General features: G+C 43.7%; 1 protein-coding gene across 1 annotated transcript in view; it reads right to left on the reverse strand.

Annotated features, from left to right (window-relative positions):
• Positions 1-25,214, reverse strand: part of RBFOX1 (RNA binding protein, fox-1 homolog (C. elegans) 1) — a 2,191,581-nt gene that overhangs the window by 1,259,093 nt on the left and 907,274 nt on the right. The window contains 1 exon segment of the mRNA XM_005872925.2: positions 8,907-8,969. Within this exon segment, the coding sequence (XP_005872987.1) occupies positions 8,907-8,969 (63 nt within the window).

Below are 25,214 nucleotides of genomic sequence, written 5' to 3' on the forward strand. Positions count from 1 at the left end.
TAGATGGTACATGGGACTGGAGAACCATCACATCCCTGACCTCCAGAATCTCTAAACCCTTGTCAAGAAATAGCATGGCATTCACCTCAGATCACTCAAAGGTTGAGGATCCTAACTTGGACTAGCCTCAGAAATAATGTCTTGTGCCAGAATCCATGGGTTCTGCAACTCCTTTTCCGTAGGGCGCCATCATATCAGAGAACAATGGGTTGTCTTCTAATCTGGCTTCTGCCTCTGTTCTTTGAGTTCCTTGAAGGTAAAGGTTCGATTTGACTCTTATTCCCAACCCCACTACCTAGCTCCTCTTACATATAATCTGAATCTTCATGATGAGCAAATGACTCACAGACAGACAGACAGCTGAGAGCAGAAAGTCCACAAGACAATGAGCTGCCTATAAATTAACACTATCCACTTAAAAAATGACTTAGCAAAATGCATCCAAAATCATAAAGATGCGTATATCCTTTCACTGAAAAATTGCTCTCAGGGGTATTTATCCTCAAAAACTTATTCCAAGGAAGAAAACTTGGTAGATGCTGCATTAACTTGGCAATAACGGTGTTAGTGAAAGAGCAGGCACCTCCTAGGTATTCCTAATAATATATTGTGTAACCTTCAAAATGATCATTGTAGGGAGTGATACAGCAACAACAAATGGTCAAGCTAAAACTTAAGGGAAGAAATCTTAATGTCCAATCACAAGCACAAACTGAGCATGGCTTTGGACCAGGCATCTGGAAAGGGATTGCACAGCAAAGGGGGAAAGAATTAGACCGGCTTCAGCCATATTAGAATGATACAGGTAAACCTCATCTTCTCAACGTCTTTAGAGAGTTATTTGTGTGATGAGTTTTCAATGAGCACAAAGGTCAGTGAGGGCTTGGATTCTGTTCCAAAATGAAAGGAGGTACTTGGAGCAGAGCCCCCAGGTGAGAGAGCTCAGCTTTGCATGCAAGACATGGAGCTTCCCCATCCCGCAGCCAGCCCTGCACCGGCTGTGGTGTGTGATTACGCTCCCGGGCCATCTGCTCAGGGGCTGTGAAGGCAGCCGTGTGTCCTCCTGCCTGGACGCTGGGGAGGACACCGATCACTCGTCAATCTGCTCGAAATTGCCTCTGACGATTAGTGTGTAATGACTCAGGTAGGTCACGGCCAGGGACGTTCCTGTTATTAACGCATTAGCAGATATAAATGGGCATTGATTCTGCACAGAGACAGGGTTTATGGACTTGGTGGAGAAAGGCTGGCCCTGTGGCGTGTAATTGGCCACTGCTAGGGGAGGACACACCTTGCAAGGGCAAGGCCATTCGGGGAAGGTTGCAGGGGGTCCAGGAGGAAGGCCAGCCAGCTCAGAAAGGACAGAACCTGGCCCAGGAAGATGGAAGAGAAACACTGACCTGTAAGTGGATACATCTTGGCCCTCTCCCACACCAGGGATGGATCTGGTCATGTCCTTGCAGAGTGTATATTCCTCTCTGTGACTGGCTAGTCCATGATAATGAATACAACTTGCATTGTTTTATTCATTTTAAATTTCATCTTACAATTTTATCATGAATTCGGGGTCCTAGGTCTGTTAACTGTACCTTTGCTGCTTGTGAAGGAAGGAAGAAAGGAAGGAAGGAAGGAAGGAAGGAAGGAAGGAAGGAAGGAAGGAAAGAAAGGAGGGAGGGAGGAAGGGAGGAAAGAAGGAAGGAATGGAGGAAAGAAAGGAAGGAAGGTTGATGACATTACCAGGGTAAGAATATTGACTCATATGTCAATGTCATAACACGCTGAGCTGGAATGTACCACAATACAGATTTTTAAAATAACGTATCCTTCTTAAATAGAGAGAATAAGATCCAATGAATAACCAGCTTGCCAAATATATATCTCTCTCTCATTCTTGCTCTCTCTCTCTCTCTCTCTCTCTCTTTCTCTCTCTCTCTCTCTATCTCTCACTCTTGCTCTCTCTCTCTCTCTCTCTCTCTTTCTGCCTCTAGCTCTCTCTCACACACAAACCAGTCAGTAGGAGAGTAGTTATGTGATTGTTCTGAAGAATAATAGTAATCACTGTTACCATTTATTTTGCACTGACTGTGTGCTGGGCACGGAGTTGGGATTGGCACATTTTGATACAAGAATCCTCATTTGTGAAAATAATTACCTGAATCCCAAAGAAACAAGGCACATTTTTTTTTAAAAAAAATTATTCTGGCTGTCAGCACTTGGAATAAAGTTTATCTTTTTGCTTTGGAGCTTCTCAAAAGGTGAGGAAATCTGTAGTCTCCTCCATTAGGAAAAACCAATTCTTTGTTTCCATAACTTATTAACAAGTCATTCCACCATAATCTGTATTTGCCCTTTGCAATTTCCAGCCATTGTACCATTCACCAATGTCCTCAATAAACAACCTCACATCACAATGTTGAGCAGAAACAGCAAGTAGATGTAGATCTAATCTTTTGCTTAAGTGAATCATAATAGCAGAAACCCCAAGTCATTGTTTTCCTTAGGTCATTCAATCAGAAACTGATGAGTAATTAGGATGAATACAAAGAATACACATTTTTGGTGCTCAAGCAAATAGAAGAGGTTGCAGGCAAACCCTGCTTTTATTTCTTTTCATTTCTTCTAATTCTCTTTATGCAACCAAGAGGTTGGATCAAATCATATAAATATCAGTTTATTAATACACTAAAGAGAAAGCAGACTATCAGTGCTGTATTATTCTTGAACCTGTCTGGTGAATTTTCTTGTCCAGGAGACAATGGGCTCATTTGTGCCCGCAGGTGGGGTGGGAGAGGCCACTGCTGGTCACAGCTCATCAATCTCTGCCTCACTGGGATGGTGATAATTCCCTTCAGCCTTCTCTGCTGTGGCTTCGTTTCTTTCTTTTGTGTTTATTCACTGAATTCCAAGTTGGAAGGGGCCTTAGTTATAGACTATTCTAGTTCAATTCTTCAGTAGTATAATTATTTAAATGAGGCAACTGAAATCAGACTGGTCAAATCTGTTGTTAAGATCATGTGGTCAATTCATAAAGCCAGGACAGAAGCCAGGTTCTTCCCATTTTTCAAAGATTGATCTAGATTGGGAGGTGGGGTAGAAGGTTCTGAATGAGAGAAGAACGGTTTCAAAATACAAAGAGAGCAATCACCTTTCACAGCCCTAATCCATGCAGCTGAGCAAGTCACCCATCATATAAATCCGCTCTCACTTTGGGGGATGTTAGGGTTAGGGCGGTGACTGAGACAGCCATGCATCATGCCTTCAGAGACTCTCCAGTCCACGGAGGAGACACAAAAAGCACAAGGAATAGGAAGGGTCATTAGAGTGCATGGTGAGCCTGGGCAGGTTTAAACCAGGGGAAGTGGTGGAGACTGCAGGGCAGGCAGTGGGCTGCCACTGAGGGCTTCTCCTTCTTTATCCATGGGGCTTGAATCCCACTACCGTGCCAGTAAGAGAACAGAAATATGTTCCTTCTGTCATTCCATATATTCATTACATCACAAAGATCCCCTGGACTTCTCCTCCTGATCTAGCAGAGGGGAGAGAGGCAGAGAAAGAAAAATTTAACAGACGCTGCTATGCAGCAGCTAAAGAGAGACAAGAGATACACCTACGGAATGTGTGGACAAGAATGTATGCTGGCCCGTTGGTGGTTGGTCAAGTGTCAAAGCAAACGGGAAGGTCAGTGAGAGTTACCCAATGAGCATAATTTTGTGTGCCCGCTAGACCATGGGGCTCTCAATGTAACTGGTGAAACCCACCCTGGGCTTGGCAATGGATTAAGTTAACACTCTTACATCACTCCTCTCTTGTTCTCCTTCCCTCTTGTATTCCAACGGATGCCTGACCTCCCATTTCCAGTCAATCTGCTGACTGTTTTAACTTGAGAGAATTTGCTCTTTTTCCATTCACCCTTTTACTGTTCCACCTTGCCTGCTCTACTGAGCTTCAGATTATATATATATAGACACACATATATATATATATAATAAAATCTGATTATATGTATAATCAGATTATATATAATATCATGGGGTCAAATGTCTACACTGAAAAATGACCTCATATTGCCTTTATCATAGGGGAAATCAAGAAACTGAGCACATGGGGAAAAGTTCATTCATCAGGAGGATCTGAACAGAGATCCATGCAGAAGTGTAAACTAAGAGAATGGGAAAGGGTTTCCCTGCTGGTGAGACCAAGAGTAGCAGATGCTTGGAGTTGGGAAGTAAGCATCTTTAGCAGTCAGGAGCTGAACTTGCCTAATTGGAATAGAACACACCCCTAAAGAGAAGACAAAGTGTCAGATAGGGACTAGCTTAATGAATAAGCAGCTAGGTGATTTCCATGTTGTAGGAATGTTAGTCCTTCCATATGCAGGATGCAATCAGGGAGGGTGGCTTTAGGCATGACCACCACTTAAGAAGACCTCACAACCACGGGGAAAGGAATAGCAGGAAGTTTATGCCAACACAGGGGATGGAAAGAAGGCTTTTTAAAGACCCAGATCAAAGACTTACTCTTTTCTTGGTGGTGGATAAAAAACAAGACAAAGTCAGTGATGACAGAAGCTGGGACTGGGGCACCTGGGGAGAGAATGGTGAGTGAGTGGGGTTTGGTCTGATTTTAGGCACTGTGAGTTGAAAGGGACACCCAGAAGTGGGTGTGGCAATCTGTGCTGCATGTGGCACTAGGAAGATAAGGAAGCAGAAAACACCCAATCAGAACAGTGAAAAGAAAAAGGATTAAAAAATGAGGATAGTATAAGGAGTCCTTGGGACAACTTCAAGTGTACCAACATTCTCATCATGGAGGTCCTAGAAAGAGAAGAGAGAGAGCAAGAAATTTAAAAAATATGTGAAAAAAAATAATGGTAGAAAACTTTCCTAACCTAGACATACAAGTCCAGGAAGCACAGAGTCCCACACAAAATGAACCCAAAGAGGCCCACACCAAGGCACATCATAATTAAAATGCGAAAAGTTAACGACAAAGAAAGAATCTTAAAAGCAGCAAAAGGAAAGCAGTTACTTACCTACAAAAGAGCTCCCATAGAACTGTCAGCTGATTTCTCAACAGCAACATTTCAGGCCAGAAGGAAGTGGCAAGATATACTCAAAGTGAGGAAAAGCAATGTCCTATAATCAAGATTACTCTACCCAGCAAGCTGTCATTTAGAAATGAAGATCAGATAAAGAGATTCCCAGACACAAAAGAGCTAAATGTCTTCATCACCACCAAACCAATATTACAAGAAATATTAAAGGGTCTTCTGTAAGAAGAGGAATAAAAAAAGATAAAAATATGAATAATAGGATGGCATAAATACATATCTGTCAACAATTACTTGAAAATGGATTAAATGCTCCAATTGAAAGACATATGGAGGCTGAATGGATAACAAAACAAGACCCTAACACATGCTGTCTATAAGAGGCCTACTTCAGATCAAAAGACACACAGACTGAAAGTGTAGGGATAGAAAAAATATTTCATGAAAATTGGATAAAAAAAAAGAAACAAAAGCTAGGGTAGCAATACTTATACCAGACAAAATAGACTTTAAAACAAAGTCTATAACAAAAGACAAAGAACCCAGTAATTCCAATTCTGGATATTTATCCAAAAAAAAAAGCAACAACAACAACAAAAAACAACCAAGACATTAAATCAAAGATCATATACATCTATATGTTTATTGCAGCGTTATTTGCAATAGCCAAGATATGGAAGCTACCTAAGTGACAATCAATAGATGAGTTGATAAAGATGTGATGCATATATCCAGTGGAATATGACTCAGCCATAAAAAAATAATGAAATCTTGTCATTGGTAACAACATGGATGGACCTAGACGGTATTGTGGTGAGTGAAATATCAGACAGAGGAAGACAAATGTCACTTAATTTCATTTATATGTGGAATTAAAAAAAAAATAAATCAGCATAACAGAAACAGATGCATAGATACAGAGAACATTTTGAAGGTTGCCAATGGAAGCAGGTTTGGGAAATGGGTTAAAAAAAAAGGTGAAGGGATTAAGAAGTACAAATTGGAAGTTACAGAATAGGCATAGGTACAACAATAGTAAAGTACAACAATAGTCAATGATACTGTAATAACTATGTATGATGTCAGGTGGGTAATAGATGTATTGGGTGATCATTTCATAAGTTATGTAAGTGTCTAATCACTATGTTGTACCCTGAAACTAAAACAATGCTATATGGCAACTGTAATTGAAAAATAAAGGAGAAATTTAGATGACTATGTTGAGAACCGTGATTCCAAACCAAATCGGTAATGACCTGTCTATACTTATCAGAGAAGGTTGGTGGTCAGTGTATTATCCATTGATGTTGTTCTGTATCAGTCTCCTTGAAAGTCCCGAACTGCAATCCTCAAGTAGGACTTGGATGGGTGAAAAAGCAGAAGGGGAATGTGGTCAAGAACACTGTGATAAGTTTCACAGTGTCAGATGATTACTAGATCTAAGGGGGTGATCACATGGTGAAGTATAAAAATGTCAAATCACAGCCCTAGCCGATTTGGCTCAGTGGATAGAGCGTTGGCCTGTGGACTGAAGGGTCCCGGGTTTGACTCCAGTCAAGGGCATGTGCCCCGGTTGTGGGCTGGATCCCCAGTAGGTAGTCAATTAATGATTCTCTTCTATCTTTGATGTTTCTAGCTCTCTCTCCCTCTCCCTTCCTCTCTGAAATAAATAAAAAAAATTAAAAAATGTCAAATCACGATATTGTATCTAAAACTAATATGGCCAATATAATATTGTATGCCAAGTACATTTTGTTAAAGAAGAGCAAATGAAAATCTCATTTAGGGAAGGAAAAAAAAAGCAAAAAGCAAATTGCAACTGCAAATTCATTGCTCTCATTACAGTCCCCTAAGAGTGGAGCAGTTTCCTAACCTGCGATGTACTACACGTTATTGGTAAACAGAGCCCAAGGCCCAAGTATATGGACAACATAGACACCGGGTTATGTTCTCCGGGTAACCAATCTCCCAGAACTCCACCCTTGTTCTGGGCGAAGGGACCTCTTGGCCCTGGAAGTTGAATGAGGTTCCCAGTGCAGGAGAAGCTGTGATCACAGGAAAGCATCACCATCTGGTAGGCACACACCGACACGGGGCAGCTGCTCTCAATATCCCCAAATGAGGAGTTTTTCCATTTCTTCCTTTTTAATTTTGTTCAAATTATCACATAACTGCACACTGGTTTGGAGCAGCAAATTAATAATTTTTTCCTCTTCAGACTGTAATTGTAGATATGGAAACACCATATCAAAAGACAAATTAACACGCGTTCCTTACAACGTTTTCACTAATTATCTCAGAAACCAGAGCCTCCCCGAGGTTAGAAACTTCAGCCCAAATTCAGGTTTGGAACATGGATTTCTTCCCGAGAAGCAGAAATATGTATCACGCTGAGAAAGTAGAGACAAGGGTGGGAGTGTCATGAATCAGCTGAAAACCCATCCTTGAAACCCTCCTCCTCCATCCCACCCCTGTCCCAGCACCACAGAGGAGGCCAGGAGATGGATGGTGCTCGAGACAGAAAAAGATAAAGTCTCACGCACATTTAACGTGACACCCAATAGACTTGAACAGAATGCATGCAAAACAGCCCCCTCCTTTTCACTTACAAAATCTCACAATTTTCAGGAAATGCTGCAGCCTCAACTTCAAAGGCATTACCAGATAGATGTAGCATGTAGGGAATTAGACATAAAATGTCCTTTATTATTGGGAACAAAAGCTTCAGGTCTAATCTCCTGTGTGATACAGGCTTTAGCTGATCAGGGTTACACTAAGCCATTCTGATGTAGGGAACAGTGAAGACACCATCTTTTTATTTCTTCCCATCCCTCCTCCTCCTTCTCTCTGTTCGCATATGCAAATTCCACAGCGATGAGGGGAGCCCTGCTGTACCTCTGAGGGCAAAAGCATTTCCTTTGATCAGCCTCTTCCAGGCCTGGAGCCCCACAGCCTCCAATTCTACCTGCCCCTCTGTGATAGTTGATGTATCAAATTATACTCCACCACGCTCAGAAATAGATAGAATACATTAAGAAATTCTGAAACCAATGAGGAAGCTACATCTTTAAAAAATAAATATTTCCTTCAGTTAGCCTTTTGCATGTTGATCTTTGTTGTTACATTATTACAGATTTATTCATAAAACAAGTTGTTTGCCCACAGAACCATTGCCGAGAAGAGCTGCTGTCGGAGGTTATGCACATCACTAAAGCTAACATCTGATAAGCAGTAAGAGGCAGGGAGATCGGACAAAATACTGCTGGCTTCACCGAAAAACAAAGCCTTCTGTGCAGTGGGAAAGGCAGATGGCGGAAAGTGCTTACTTGCTAAAAACAAATGGAATTTCTAAAATGTACCCCAGCATCTTACAGTACAGAATTTCTCTTTTGCAGTAATTCTTATATAGTAGTAACGTATTCTGGCTCTAAAAGAGCAAACCGAATTGTTCTTCAAGGCTTTAAGAAACATGTGGTCTCCCTAACTGGTCTGGGTTTCCTGGCATTTCTTTCTACTGAGCAAGGTCCTGGGACTGAGAGAGCCGGATGAAATGTCTCCAAATGAAACAAACTTAGAGGACGAAAGGGGAACAAAAGCAGTGAATTTTATCCCCAGGAATGGTAAGGTGGACCCATCCACACTCTCACACATATCCTGTGTTCATTGTGGGGGTTCTGCTAGCAAACCGTCCTCTCATCTCTGGATCCATCACTGGCCTGCAGGAAAGAAAGACCCAGGCAGGTGGCAAAGTGTTTGTGGGGACTTCCGGCTGGCTGAAGAGAGCTTTTTCAGAGAAAATAGGATCAAAGACATGGATGCATTTATGTAATGAATGTTCAAAAGTGGCCGCACTTACTGAATGCTGAGCCGGATCCAGGAAGCTGTGAGTTCCACTCGCATGAGGTCTTTGAGCAGTTTCCTAGGGAAGAAGAGAAGAAAGCCTTTAGAATCGGAAATGCATTCTTGAATGGTGTCTGCATTTTTTTTGTGATAGTAACTTCTTAAATATGTTCTTGACCATACAGTGAATTTAACAATGAGTGATGATGATGCTGATGAAAATGATTAAGCTCAAATCTGTAAATAGATTTTCAGAAAATCCTTTTACATTCCTGTTAGAAAGATGTTACTATTCTCTGTCCTGCAGAAGAGGCAACCAAGGCTCAGATAGCTCAGGTAAATTGCCCAAAGTATGCACATAGTTGGTGGAGCCTGGATTTGAACTGGGGCAACTGGACACGGAGTTTAGAACCACTCGGCTAGACTCTTGTCTTACACAGTGAGGTCCCCCTCACAGGACGTGTTCCAGAAAGACTGCAGGCCAATCTTTCAGAAATTTAATTGTGGATTTTCCTGCAAAGAGTCAGGTGGGAGGAAATCAACTGTAAATTTCATTTAAACTCTGGAACTCCAAGATGCTGTAATGCTCAATCCCTGAGAGCTAATGATCAAAGAGACTTCATTTACGATGAATAAAACTGCGATATAAGGTGCCCCATGGATAATAAAGTTCATGAACATGGCTATCTTCAGCCAATCAGAAGGAGTAAGATTCATTTTCATTAATATTTAAATAAACCAAATATTGCCTGAACTGCAAATGGCCATTATAATCTCATATACTTCAGTGAGTTGGGTAGAGGTCAGCTGCAACCTGACATCAATAACATCAGAAGGATAGCACTATCCTCACTATCTTCACCACCTCAGTTTCTTCTTCTGCAGACCCAGGTCTCTCTAATATTTTAAAACTGTTTGATGCTCTCAAGTATTTTATTTATCAATACCAGTAAGCTCAAAATGTGAAGAATGTTTAAAAAAAAGATCCACCATATTAAGAAAGGGGTTATGTTTCAATCAGAAACATCAATATTTACTAACAGATCTGAAAGACGCAGATGGTATCCCAGACCCAAGAGAGTTGACCCTGACCTGCTTCCCCCCTGGGGGAAGCTTAAGTAGAACAAATGGGTCTGGTTTGCAGCATTCTAGCATCCAGATCCAGTGTGCTTCCAGGGACTCCTGTAAAGTAGTGATGCAACTCATGCCACAACTTAATGCAATTCAAAAGTTTCAGAGCTTAATTACTAACATTGTTTGCAGATAACTGTTTAGAAAATATTGCCCGGCCAGCGTGGCTCTGTGGTTGAGTGTCCACCTACGAACCAGGAGGTCATGGTTCAACTCCCGGTGAGGACACATGCTCGAGTTGCAGGCTCCATCCCCAGTGGGTGGCGTGCAGGAGGCAACCAATCAATGATTCTCTCTCATCATTGACGTTTCTATCTCTCTCTCTCCCTCTCCCTTCCTCTATGAAATCAATAAAAATATATTTTTTAAATTAAAGAAAAAGAAAATATAACCCCTTTCTTAATATGATGGATCTTTTTTTAAAAAACATTCTTCACATTTGGTGAGCTTACTGGTGTTGATAAATAAAACACTTGAGAACATCAAACAGTTCTAAAATATTAGAGAGACCTGCGTCTGCAGAAGAAGAAACTGAGGTGGTGAAGATAGTGAGGATAGTGCTTATCCTTCCTTCCTTCCCTCCTTCCTTCCTTCCATTCATCTATCCATCCCATTCACCCATGGCTCCACCACCTAATCGTTTTGTGACCATGGACAAGTCACTTAACCTTGCTTGTCTCACCCTCAACCTCTGTAAAATGAAAATAAACAGAATACCGACCTCCACAAATTTAATTGAGGTGAGTAATAAGAGTTCATACATGTAAAGTACTTAGCATTGTGCCTATTGCAAAGTCAATGCTGTTTAAAAGTTATTATTTCTTAAGCCCTTTTTTATGCCGGGCACTGTCCTCTTGGTGTCCAGTGGGGAGGACAGAGCTTGGTCACGGATGCTGGGGGAGGTTTTGCTGAGGAAAAGGCGATAGCGCTGAGATTGTCATGATGAGAAGAATGAAGTGGGAGAACAGGATTTAGGGAGAAGAGTTAGGACATTTAGGAAGTGAATAGTCAAACTATATGTTTATCTTCTATAAATTCATAGTGTACCTCAGCTGAAGAATTATCTGTGGCATCATCATCATCATCGAAATATAATAGTAGTAATTCTCCAGTACTTTTATTGAGCCCATAGTATATCTCAGTCTTTGTATCAAAATCTCCATGCATCCTCTCATTTAATAAAAATAATGACAGCTCCTATGGTCAGGTTCAATGTTCTTAACCCCTGCCCCTTCTCTTCCCCAGTTGCTTCCACCACTCACTAAATCCACTAGCTCACATACTCCAAGATCTGCCTAAATGTAACTACTTAAAAGACACAGGCGCTGTTACACCTCTCACCTGTAGGCCACATTTTTCTTCCTGAAATGCCCTTCATTTGGGCCAATCTGAACTCATTCTTCAAGATCCGCCAAGTGTGAACTTCTCTCTGCAGCTTTCACTGACTCTTTTATTCCTGCTGGCCTTTCACATGTCCTAACAAGAACCATATGCTCTCCCTCACCCTCTGTAGACTGGCCCTGCCCAGGCTATGAAGTCCTAGTGGGCAAGGACTATGTTCTCTTCAACTCGGTAGCCTTATCCTCTGGCACAGTGGCCAGCCACTTAGTTGCTGCTCACTGCACTGGGGAGCATAAAAAGCTTTCCTCATCGGCCACAGCGTTACATCACCAAGGAAGAGCCTGGGCCTCAAGAAGAAGCTTTCTCTGAGCACCATGGCTTCTCTGGCCTCTCAGACTTCCTGTCCAGATAATAACGTTAATTTCATGTCCATGTCAGCCTGATGTCCACACTTTTATGCCTATTTGTAATTAAACCTGCAGTTTCACTGCATTGTATAGCCCCCTCTTTACATTAATAAGAACTTGTCAAATCCTCCAGGTGGATTGTTTCATAAACACAAAGGCTGAGAACCATTGTTACAAGGTGAGAAGAGAAACAGTCATTAGCAATGGCACCAGACAGCAAGAAAAATCGAAGATGCTCTCCAGAGTTCCAGAGGAGTGAATGGTTAAGCAAAAATACCAAGATTGTCTGGAGTTTGCAATTACTCCTGCAAACTACCTACAGAGCGGTTTGCACCAGGGAGAATCCTGGGCCCTGGTGGGATTGGATGGAGTGCGCACCGTGCTGAGACCTTGCTGGGGCTACTGAGCTGCAAGCAGAGAAGTGGAAGGAGAAGTGCCGAGGGGAGCGCTCCGCCCTGCACTCATGCACTCAGTCCAAATGGATGCACAAAATAGCCAACCAATTTTGACCCTGTAGGGGGTATGTTGTTTAAGTTTGTAACTCGGACTATAAACAGGGCTGGCTACTGCAACCTTTCTACTTCTGTGGTCTCTGCCATCATGGGTTGGTGGATTTCTCCAGGCAGAACACCCCTCAATAGGCTGCTAAGCTCTCTTCCTGCCTGCAGGCTGCACCTCTCATCCCACCACAGAGCAGGTAGAATGGTCCTTACATAATGGGATGCACCATGGATGGCTTCCCACTCTGTGCAGGAGGGACCCATGTCCCTGTGACTGCCTGACACCTGCATGGTGCACTCCTGGTCACAGCTTTGGCCTTATTTATTTACTAGGGGCCCAGTGCACGAAATTCGTGCACGGGGGCGGGGGTCCCCCTCAGCCCAGCCTGCACCCTCTCCAATCTGGGACCCATTAGGGGATGTCTGACTGTCGGTTTAGGCCCAATCCCAAAACCGGCAGTCGGACATCCCTCTTGCAATCCGGGACCGCTGGCTCCTAACCGCTCAACTTCCTGCCTGCCTGGTCACCCCTAACTGCCCCCCCTGCTGGCCTGGCCACTCCCAACTGCTCCCCCTGCCAGCCTGGTTGCCCCATAACTGCCACCCCCCTGCTGACCTGGTTACCTCCAACTGCTCCCCCTGCCGTCCTGGTTGCCCCACGCAGCCTGCTTGTTTAGTTGTTTGGTTGTCCCTCACTAACCCCCCTGCCGGCCTGGTTGCCCCATGCAGCCTGCTTGTTCAGTCGTTTGGTTGTCCCTCACTAACCACCCTGCCAGCCTGGTTGTAGGCAGCCATCTTGTGAAGATGTGAGGGTTAATTTGCATATTACCCCTTTATTGTATAGGACTAGTGAGCAGGCACCCCCGCTCTCCAGACCCCTTGTGTACCAGCCCCAGGGACCTTGCGTTTCTGGGTCACCCTATGCTCCCCACCTACCACAGGGGAGTTGCACAGGCTGTATCTCTGACCTGGGATGGTCTTATCCCCAGTAAACTCACATCTATCCTTACTTCAGGATGAAAACCCTACTCCTGGTCTCAAGTGCCCATTATCCTTCCTGCTGAGTGCATCTCACAGCTATCATTTACTAGTCAATTAAATGATTTTGTCAAAGTCTGCCTGTTTCACCAGTGTGTTAGCTCTGGGGGCAGGGGCTAACTCTAGCTCTGACCACATTGCTGTGGACATGGGAGGCATTTGATAAATATTTGCCAAAGGAAGGAAAGATGGAAGGGAGGAAGGAGAGGGGAGAGGAGAGAGAAAGAAAGGGAGGAGGGAAGGGAGGCTTACTGGCCTCATTGCTAACTTTAGGCACTCTGGGGTGACTATGAGGCCCCTCTGAGAGCTGCCCCTCTCTAGCCCCTCTTCCTTGTCATCCCAGAGACCATGTCTGAGGTACTCAATCCTGGCTATGTTAGGGCAGCGTGGAGCAGGGATGGAACCCTCTCTGTTCCATTTCTCCCAGGAACTTGGAAGGCACTGTTAAGTTCCTAAAACTGAGAATTCAGTGATTGTGGGGTCCCCATTCTCTGCCATATGTTCATGGAGAGAAACAGAAGGCAGGCTTCGGATCAAGAAGAACAGTGTAGAGAGCAGAGGCAAGAGTGGAGGGACCATGGGGAAGGGAGGTTTCCCAGGGGGTTGGGGACCACATTGTTCCCTGATCACTTGGTAGCTCAAGATGCCAGTCCCTCATGGGACTCAGTGCACCTCCTGCCTCTCACTCTCAGTGCTGTGACTCTCCCCTGTGCCGGGTGATAAATATCCCCACTATTTGAGCTGTTTTGAGTGGGCTTCTGTTTATTGTCAAAAAAAAAGAGCTGCAAGTAGGACCCTGGTCTCAAAGGTGGCATCTCACCCATTTGGGGTGGGGGTGGGGGGAGGTTTCTCTACCCGCCCTGCATCCAGAAAAGCCACCTGTGTCTTGACCCCATCGATGACTGTGATGGGACACACTCTCTCCAAGCTGCCCAGCAGCCCCTGGCCTTATCCTGGGGTCTGGAGTCTAACTGTCCTTGAAAGGGGCCTGAGGCCGCATCAGCACAGGGTGATGCAGCCATTAAATGTGGGCGTGTTCCATGCCATGTGGCATGGTGAGTGTGCATAGGCTGGTGCGATCACCTGGGGTGGGAGAGCCAGGGTGGGAAGGGCATGCAGCCCCCTTAGTTTGAAGATAGAGACCCTCCCCAAGGGAATCCAGGGACTCTCAGCACAGAACACAGGGCTGCTGCCCAGCGGCCACCACTGCAGCTGGATAATCAGATCAGCGGCACCTGGCCATGCAAGTGTCCCTGGATTTGCTGGGGGCACCGTCCCCCAAGGGAGGCCTGGGAGACTCTGAGTCCAGTCTCCCACATCATTTCTTAGCATCCCACCCAATCCCACATCAGATGCCTGGTCTCTGGCTTCAGTATTCCTAAAATATTTTCTCTGTTCCTCCCTTCCCCCATATTGGTTGAAGGTAAGTGATGGAGCTGAGCAAGAACCAAAACTATGCGCCAAGAGTTCTAAACTCACACTGAATGCCCCAGGCTCTCTGATAGCAGCACATGATTGCACCAGCTGGTACCCATGCCTGGGACTCTGTCACTTCTTTGTCTGTCTGGCAAACATGTACCTATTCTTTGCGTCACTGGGAAGCCCTCGTTGACCCCTCGCTAAGCCCCACAAGCACAGTGAGGATCACACTTCCCCAAGCTCAGCTATGCATTAGTGTGTCTGAGTGTCCCCCTCTCACAGACCTCTGTCTCTATGTCCGTCCTCTCCATTGGACGGGCAGCACCCTAGAGCCCAGGCTATGCTTCATCTTATTCATGAGTGACGCATGCATTTTGCACACCGTCTTGGGTTCAAACCCAGCGCTCCCGTTCATTTAGCTGTGTGACTTCGGGCAAATTGCTGGGCCTCCGTTTTCTCGGCGATGGAGTGTGACCTTCTCAGGAGTGAGGTGTGAAGATTTCACAGCATAACCACCTGCTGGGCCTCCGTTTTCTCAGCGATGGAGTGTGACCTCAGGAGTGAGGTGTGAAGATTTCACAGCATAACCACCTGGCATTTTTCCTCAATACATGTTTATCATGCCCCATGTCCAACAACAGTGCCTACTTGGTCAACAACAGTCCTTCTAATAAAGCCCCAGAGTGCTTTGCAAAATTTTGTCAAATAAAATTATCCAGATAACTGAGACAGAAGAGCCCAGGCATACCAACAGCCAACACAACCCCTGGCACATAATAGGTATATGATTTTTCAGAAATCATTTAAGATTTCTGTAATAAAGACCCTTACTGATGAAATACAGTTGCAGCCCCTACTCCAAAGCTTCTCTTTGACCTGTCGGCTGTTTCATTGCAATAAGCATCCATTAGCCTGCCTGCTGCATTTCTTTAGCTCTACTCAGCTCTCCAGCAAGGTACAGTATCTGTGCTTTTTCCATGGAAAGATCCTCCCCAGGCTCCCTCCCTCAGGAAGCAAAACTCTCCTCAAAGCTCCAGGGACCTTGGAGAGACTAATGATATTACACTCCATACGCCACCACCCCACTCTGAGGTTTATTGTTGGTGTGTTTAATTTCCTGTCTTGGCCTTATAGGAGATTTCTAATGTTTGTGCTGTAGGGTATGTTCTGATTAAAAATAATCCTCCCAATTACGGGTTGGCATGAGCCTCCTGTCACCGCACTCTGCCACCAGCCTCTGTGTCCCTGTCAGCAGTAATTGTGTCTGCAGTGCCTAACCGTAAATGAAAACCCAAGGGCCAAGTTTGGGTCCCCAGTTCCTGGGCCGTACCGGATCTTTTAATTCGCACTGTCTGTCAAAAGAAGGTGGCTGTGTGTACTCCAAAGAAATCCTGAGCCTCTCAGATTCAAGGCCAGAAGGAGCAAAGGCACCAGGGCCTTCTCGGAGAAATTGCATTTGAACCCACCAGAGATAACAGGGTGTGTGGAAGGCAACGAGGCTCTTTTTATTCTACTCCAAACTTTAGCTTGACTCAGTCTGAACAGGGAAGCTGAACTCTAGGGAAATTTCAAAGTGTATTTATATTATTTTTTTCCCACCAAGTACATAAGACAGGACATGGAATTCAAAGCATGTGATAGTAGCTCTGTGAAGGGAAATATACACACGAGACCTGATTATTTCCATCTCTATGAATGTAAAACTCTCTGGGTGTAGAGTGAGGGAAGGAGGTATGTGTTCACAGCTGGCAAATACCATCAAGTTCTTCTCATGTAACCAGACAGGAGATGTCCCTGTGGCTGGGCCCAGTTTAGGCACTTGAAATATGCTTCAGAGTCAAAAAAACTGTCTCTCAGGAACCCACACAGTGAAGGGCAGAGAGCATGCCCAACTTGACCCCTGGGTTCCAGACCACATTCCTGTCTGTTATCCACACCTCCCAATGCCCTGCTGAACCCCAGACACAGAGGATGGGCACAAGATACTGGTGTGTTTTCCCAAGACAGTGCCCTATTGGCTGATCCTAGCTCTGGTGGGGTTTGTTCATTACGGCATATGTTTTGGTGACTTACCCATGACCACACGAGCAGGTTGCTCAAGCCCAGGCAACTGTGCCAAAGCAGATCGCCACGTGGATCAGGGGCAAACTCTGAGCCATGGGCCAAATCCAACCCATGGCCTGGTTTTGCGAATAAAGTTTTATTGAGACATGGCCATGCTCATTCACCTGTGTATCATCCATACTACAATACAGATGAGCAGTTGTGACATTCCATGGCTCACAAACCAAAAAATATTTACTGCTTGGCCCTTGATAGAAAGAGTTTTCTGCCTGCCCCCTGATATAAAGGCTGGCACAGAAGTTCACAGAGATATAAATAAATAAATAATAACAATTGTGATCATTATCCAACACTAAGCATTTGTCATGTACCAGGCATTTTATTTACAAAACTAGACGCCCGGTGCACAAAATTCATGCACTAGTAGGCCGTGAACTTGGCTCAGGGCTCTGGCTGAGCGGTGCTCCCTCTGTGGGAGTTCACTGAGGCTCGGTGCACAAAATTCATGCACTAGTTGGCCCTTGAACTTGGCTCAGGGCTCTGGCTGAGCAGTGCTCCCTCTGTGGGAGTTCACTGACCACCAGGGGGCAGCTCCTGCATTGAGCCTCTGCCCCCTGGTGGTCAGTGTGTGTCATAGCAACCGGTCATTCCTTTGTTTGGTCGATTTGCATATTAGCCTTTTATTATATAGGATTCCCTCCAGGCACAACATCCATCCTTCCCCTTTTGATGATGATGAACTAGGTATATAAGAATCTAAAGAACCTGCCCCAGGTCTTAGTATTAGTAATCAGCAAAGCCAGGATCCAAATCCAGTTCCCTGTGGCCCTAGACATCCCATTTTACCCAGTGTCCTGTGTACCCATCTTTAAAAGAGAGGTGCTGTCTAGTTTGGCTTCTTTGGTGGGGCCCTGAGGCTCATTTCTAGCAGGAAGAGAAAGTGTGAGCACCACCTTCACATAACGGCTTCCCTGAAAATAGTTTCTTGACCAATCCCACCAGGAACCTAAAGAATTCCCCCTTTCCAATGCTGAAAGAGGGGGATTTCCTGTGGCCCGTGACGTTTCCTTAGAGGTACCATGGATCAGGGCGAAGTAAATCAGAGCAGGAGAAGATATTTAGTTCCTGCAGACAGATTCTTAGGCTGAACAATAAAACACTGGCAGAAAAGGAGAGGAACTCCTGACTGATCATTGGCATCGCACAAAATTGCTTCAAAGGCGAAAGCGCTTCTTCTTGTCATAGAAATGGCCAGTGAGTTCTTTCCAACAAGACGAATGAGGCTTCTCAGCAAATGTTCCTGTGGTCACATGAACTGAGTTTCCCTAAACCCATCCGTGCCTGCAGCTGGCCTGGCCCACTCTTGGTATTAAGGAGACCAAAGGATCTCAGGCATCCTGAAACCACACAACTTCCCACATAAAAAACCTGGTGTGGAAAGAGAGAACCAACTCTGCAGAAATCTGACACGGGGAGCTCTGTGCCTTCAGATGCAGGAAAGATGATAACGGGGAGGCTCAGTGTCACCTGTGATTGGACTTGCCAGACCCCAGGAGCAGAGCCTGAAGAGAAGATAGACCCCCATGGTTTCCACCCCATGTGGTTTCAACTCTCAGCTCAAATGTCCCTTCCTTAGCAAAGCCTCCAGGATCCTGCTCTGAGCAAATATAGGACCGGCTCTGATCTCATTGCATTTATCTCAGCTCCAAGTGCACAGGAGAACACAACCACCTGATAGGCCAGTGATGGCGAACCTATGACACACATGTCAGAGGTGACACGCGAACTCATTTTTTTGGTTGATTTTTCTTTGTTAAATGGCATTTAAATATATAAAATAAATATCAAAAATGTAAGTCTTTTACTATGGTTGCAAATATCAAAAAATTTCTATATGTGACACGGCACCAGAGTTAAGTTAGGGTTTTTCAAAATGCTGACACGCCGAGCTCAAAAGGTTCGCCAACACTGTGATAGGCTCTGCCTCTCTGGCTGGACGGAACATTCCATGAGGACTCAGACAGGGAGAGTTTTGTTCTCCACTGAATGCTTTGCACCTAACATGGTATCAGGCACAAAAACGGTGCTCATTAAGTATTTGCTGAATGAATACATGAATGAGTGAATAATTCTGGAATGAAACCACGTTTTCTTCTGGCATCCCAAGGGTCTCCACCTGTGACGCAGGTATTCATCACTAAAATCCTGCTCTGAACACTCTTTCTTTAAGCACAACTTCCATTCCCCATCCAGCTTCTCACAGGTCTGTGAGAGGACCCATGACAATATTTGAAGAGATGAGTTTATGTGTGAAGGAAGACCTTTGACCTTGGGGGTTGTACCCACCTGGGTACAAATCCTGGCTTCAGCACTTCCTAGCTGTGTGACCTTGAGTCAGTTATTTTATATCTCTGGGCCTCAGTTGTTGCATGTATTAGGTGGAAATAAAAATTACTCTTAGCAGATTCTGACAATGACTAAATGAGATAACACAGGAAACAGGCTTAGGGTACATCTACAGTGGGTGTTCAGTTGCACCTAATTTAATCATATCCAAGTCCTCCTAAGTTAACGATGATCTTAAAAATAACAAAGTAATGGACATAGTGACTTAAAGGAACTCAGTATCTATTTGGGGCATATAGGGACATATATATGTGAGTGTACATAAGACAGCAACAATAACAGACACATAATAATAACATAATAAAATAATAATAAGCATCCAATGCTTACTCTGTGTCAACACCATGATAAACAATTTGCACACAGCATTCCACTGAATTCTCATTGAGCCCCTATGCTGTGGGTATCATTATCGAACGTTCAGATAAAGCATGATACTCAGAATGGTTAAGTATTTGTGCGAGTTCCCACAGAGAAACTAAAACTTGAACCCTGATCTGACTGGTGAGTAGATGACACTATGTTGACTCTCAAAGAGGATGTTCCCATTGCAGGTAGACATCACTAGCTTGTGTGCTTGTGACGTCCTGGAGAAGGTGACCTAGCAGAGGCAACAATGTGCTTTCACATACGAGAAGTTTAGATGTAGCATAATGCCACGATCTGTTCTCACACATAGGGAACGTGTCTACATAATGGATCATCCCGACCCAAGCAATTCACGTGGCAGGTATCCCACATCTGTTGATCTTTGTCATTGGAGAGAAAAATAGTGCAGGGACGGGCAACAGGCTCACAAAAGGAGATCTCTCAGACACAGTGGTTCTAAGTCACAATCTGCTCCCCTGAACAGCGAGCACTGCTAAGAGCTCTTGGGCTCTGCTTATCGGGCACAGGGTACAGAGGGTGGATCTTCCCCACAATTCTAGCTGTCCTCCTGCCATGACCCCTAGTCAGCTGGAGGCTAAACCAACCAGTTCCATCAAAGTGAAACGGAGAATGGATACACCAGCGGTTGAGAGACAGACAGATTTATAGAGCCGGGAGGCAAAGCGCGTCACTGGGAACGCATGAAGCTCTCATTCATTAGTCATCTTTTGCTTTGAATCTATTTCTCAATGAAAAGTAGCTTTCCATTTCTATTACCAAGATGAATGTGTCAACAATACACACCAGCATAAGCCAGACTATAGTGGAGAAGGGAAGAAAACAGACAAAAAAAAACCACAAAAACAACAGGAAAGGAAAGAAAAAAAATCAAAACCCTCAGTACATAGTGTGATGTATTTGCTCAGGTTGCTGCTTTATGTACACCATGGAGAACACTTTGTATTTTAGCTTCATAACTCATTGCTCTATAAAGCAAAGGAAACTAGCTAGCAGCGTCTACTTCAACACGGAGAATGAAAATGTACCATAAAAAAGCCCATCCTCTACCCTGTAGCTCTCAATTCTTTAAAAAAAAAATCTATTTAATATGTCTTGGACTCCAGAGCTCCTTATTACCTTATTTAATTCAGACCAGGGAAGATGTCTCAGAATAAAAATGACACTAAAATGATAGGAACTAAGCTATGAAATGTGGACATCATATTTTCTTCAGAGAGATAATCAGCTTATCAGAATTCATTTCAACCTAAGAAAGGTCTCATGACTACACTGAAAATTCAAGTTGGTCTCATCATCTCAAGAATGTAATCTCAAGGAAATGGTAAAACTATCAAGGCAAGCTCGGTGCAGTTATCTTTATGTATAAAAACCATAAGCATCAGATGCCAACAGAATCACAGGGGCTGGGTCGCCCCCCAAGTATGGGAGAGACCTCTATATAAAACATAGGACATGCCTCTGCTGATAATACCATTTTATTTTCCTAGTTGCCAAGGGTACTTTTCAAAGATGCATTGCCACATTCTTTGCATATAAAAATTCAGTATTCTGAAAAATATAAGACTTGAAAAATAGTTTCCTAAATAGTCACTAATGGGGGTATGGATTTTAACCCCATTCTCGCCATTAAATGTTTGGCCTCAATTAGGTTACTCAACTCTCTCTGTTATTCAGTTTCCTCAGTTGCACAAGGAAGGAACTGGAACTTCTTGTTTTGAACTGACCTTTTAATTTCTCTAGATGATCTGCGTTGTATGCATTCTCATAAGAAGGAAAATCAATGACAGCAATAGCCAAAGACACCCCAAAAGTGTGTGTACAAGTTTCAACAGGAGTCAAGGCCGAGACAGAATATACTGTGTGCCTCTTGGTATGAAACGTCCACTAAACAATGCCTCCTTAAAAATTAAGCAAAAATAGATATCATCCATCCAGTCACAAGCAAATGTCTAATTTCAAAAGAAATGCAATATATTTCAGGAGGCAAAAGAAAATTCCTCATAGTGAATCCTTCACGTTCAGCAAAGACCCACCAAGCCATTTGGTACAATTTTCCAGAAAAACAAAGACAATAAAAGGAAGGAAAGATAGCTTGGCAGAAAGGTGGATCAATACAGCACTCAGCATCTCCATGTGGGAGAAACAAAATTCATAAAACTAGACCCAAGTAATGAAAAATGTGCTAAAATTTCCAAGGGCCACATCAGGTAACCATCAAAAGTTATGTGTTCAGTGTGGGACCTCATCCAAACATGCTTTGGTTGGTATTTTCTTTATACATGATTTCAAGTAAGTACTCACTGTTATAGACGTAGCCACAAGAAATACAGGAAGTTTTGAGACAAAAATCATGCTACTCTGGTGTTGTCATGAGAGACAAAGCATACAATGGTAAGAACTCAAGACCTACAGTAAGTAAAACTTGGTTTAGGTTTTCTCTATGTTTGACTCAGACACGTGTGGGCCTCTCTGAACTTCAGAATCTTCCTCTGGCAAGGGGTTAGCAGTACCTACACCACAGAACCGCTCTGAGGGTTAAATGAAATAATGCATGTAAAATGCTTAACAAAATGCTTGCATATAACTCTTTAATAAGTGTTAGCAACTTCTCGTATTCAAAGCTTTATTTTTGTTTCCCAGATGGAGTAGACACTGGAATTTACTGAGTATTTACTAAGTTCCAGGCATTCTTCTAAACGTTCTCTGTAATATTTCTTTATTGAAAAATATTTATGAGTTACATTTACTCACTTCTCAGGAAACTAAATCTCATAATGCTCCCCTTACCCAAAAATGCTTCAACCCTTTACAAAGATTATAAAAGTAACATGTTAATAAAGATACTTACTTTAATAGGACCACGTCACTTAATAAGAAAATAGTCCTTAATCCTAAAGCAAACCCCTACCCAGGCAATTGAAAAAACAAAAACAAAACAAAACAAAACAAAAAAAACTCAATTTCCACCCATGGTCTACATCCTTTGATAACATGTGATACCCATCAAAAATACAGAACTCATGAATATGAAACTCTGAGCTCTTTGGCATGTGTTTAGAGCAGGGGTGGGCAAACTTTTTGACTCGAGGCCACAATGGGTTCTTAAACTGGACCGGAGGGCCGGAACAAAAGCATGGATGGAGTGTTTGTGTGAACTAATATAAATTCAAAGTAAACATCATTACATAAAAGGGTACGGTCTTTTTTTTTTTTTTTAGTTTTATTCATTTCAAACGGGCTGGATCCAGCCCGCGGGCCGTAGTTTGCCCACGGCTGGTTTAGAGTCTGGATGTGCATAATTTCTTTCAGATTTGAAATATGCAGACATCTTTATAAGTCTACAACTTAAATTAAAGAAGCAAAAGGAAAAAAGTCTACATTCCATAGTCCCAGGTTCTGTTTTCAATCCTCAAGGATTTTTTTCAGTAACAATTCAGAGAAAGTAAATGTTTTTTAAAAGGAACATAATGCAAGTTACTTTGGCTCATTTTAATGTGTGCATCCACTCATTAATCCATGTGATGTTTTTTTGAGCTCCCACTTTGTGAAAACCATCAAAGCATGGTGCCAGGTAGTTTGGGATTCAGAGATGAATGCAACACTCCAATTTCTTAATGAGCTCACATTAATAAGAGCTGATCGGAAGCAACCATAAAACCAGGTTCCAAGCAGAAAACCTGAGTGGGCACAGTCTGCCTTGGGGGAAGGGTTGGGGTGGAATAAAGTGAGATGACTCCTGGAAAATAATTAGATTTTGTTTGTTCAACAATCAGAAAAGGGGAACATGAAGAATTGGATGAATTGATGCTTAAAGAAAAAATGTGGCTAAGCAGGAGGAATGCCAGGTCACCCATAAACCCAATGCCAGGTCACCGGGAAACTCCATGGCCTATCGGGGAACCCTGAGCGATCTTTGGGAAGCAGAATGTAGGGAGTTTATTGAGGGGAATGATCAGGAAAAGATTACACCAGACGGAGGAGCTTCATGGGCCATTCCCAATGACAGCACGGATGTAAGGAATACATTGTGCTCAGTGCTTTACATAGACTAACCAAGATCTGAGCCTCCCCAATAGTTCTGTGAAGTAGGTGTTGTTAATCCAGCTTTATATAGCTGAGGGAACAGAGCTCAGAGAGACGGCTGGCCGAAAGACACCTGAATGAGACCCATCAGACTCCAAAGGCGATGCTCTGAGCCACTGGAAATAACTGAGTTCAGGCTTTGGCCAGTAGTCATTAAGCATCCGTGAAGGATGTCTGAGAAAAGAAATGACATGTTCTGACCTGTATTTTAGGAGAATAATTGGCCACAGGGAAGAAAATGGACTGAAGGTGAGAGATGGACATAGAGGCTTGGGAAACCATTGAAAATGCAGTCTCTGAAGGCTCAGTATCTGGTTGCTTATTTGCTCTTTCCCATTTGTGCTGGCTTTGTGACTCTGAGCCTCAATTTCTACATCTGACCAATGGTATCATAGTCATACCACTCATCTCAAGAGGGTTGTTTTGAGGAATAATGTATTTAGAGTCTCTAGTCTTCCTGGGTAATTGTAGCCACTTAATGTTAGTTTATCATCTCCAAAGGAAGATACCCTGAAGAGAAAAGAGGAAATGGGCCAGCACATTCAGACACGTCCCTGTCCCTGGGGATGTCAAACGCATCAGGCACTTGCACATCTTCTTCCTGTTTTTATCTCTCAACCTGACCCTCCCATTTGAAGCTACTACCGTCTACACCAGTGCCCAGGCTGATTTTGTTCCAAATCTCCTTACCTGGGCACAAAGACAGGTGTGCCAGAGATTAGGGCCAAGACAACACAGGGAACTGGGTCAAATTCCCCATATTCTCCTCCATCCATTACTGCCAGTGCTATATTGTGTCTTGCCAGCACAATCCCTTTGGGCTCTTAAGCTCCAACTTACTGTGTGGGGAATGCCAGGTCACCCATAAACCCAAACAGATTGTAATCCCAATTTTTCCAGTAACACCCAAAGGTCAAGGTGATCCATTTAAATATCGGACTGCATTTGCACCCAACGACTATGTGAGTGCTCCATGACGTGTTTCATTAAAATAGTTTAGCTTTGGGAAATCTCTAGAGACGGCTTGCCGTTCTTGAACCGTGCTTGGTCTATGAACACTCAGGGTATTTTTACTTTTAATAAGCACCGTTGCCAAGCCAGAAGGAAGGTCTCGGTGAGCCACATGCATGCACAACGTCATCTGAACCCATTAGGATCTGCTTAGCGAGGGGCCAAGTTCAGACACTTTGCAGCTGCATTCAACGCGATTTGAAAAGAAATCATCAAGCCTCACCAGCTGTTACACTCTGATTATTCTGAAAACCTGAAAAACAAAAATTTGTCAAATAAATTGACAATTGTTTTCTACATCTCAGGGATGTGCTGTTTACCTGGGGTGCAGCGTAATGGGAGGCACCTGGGGAGCTCGGGGGGCTTCCTCAGGGCATGAGCAGCATCACTGCCATCAACGTGATGGAAAATAACAGGCCATGGCACATACTGCGCATGCCGAGCAGCTGAACTGGGCTAATAAACACTAATTTAATCATTCTCGTGTTTACAGATGAAGAAACCAAGGTTCCGAGTTTTGTAATTATGCCCAAG

This window comes from Myotis brandtii, unplaced genomic scaffold (assembly GCF_000412655.1).
Source record: "Myotis brandtii unplaced genomic scaffold, ASM41265v1 scaffold397, whole genome shotgun sequence".
NCBI lineage: Eukaryota > Metazoa > Chordata > Mammalia > Chiroptera > Vespertilionidae > Myotis > Myotis brandtii.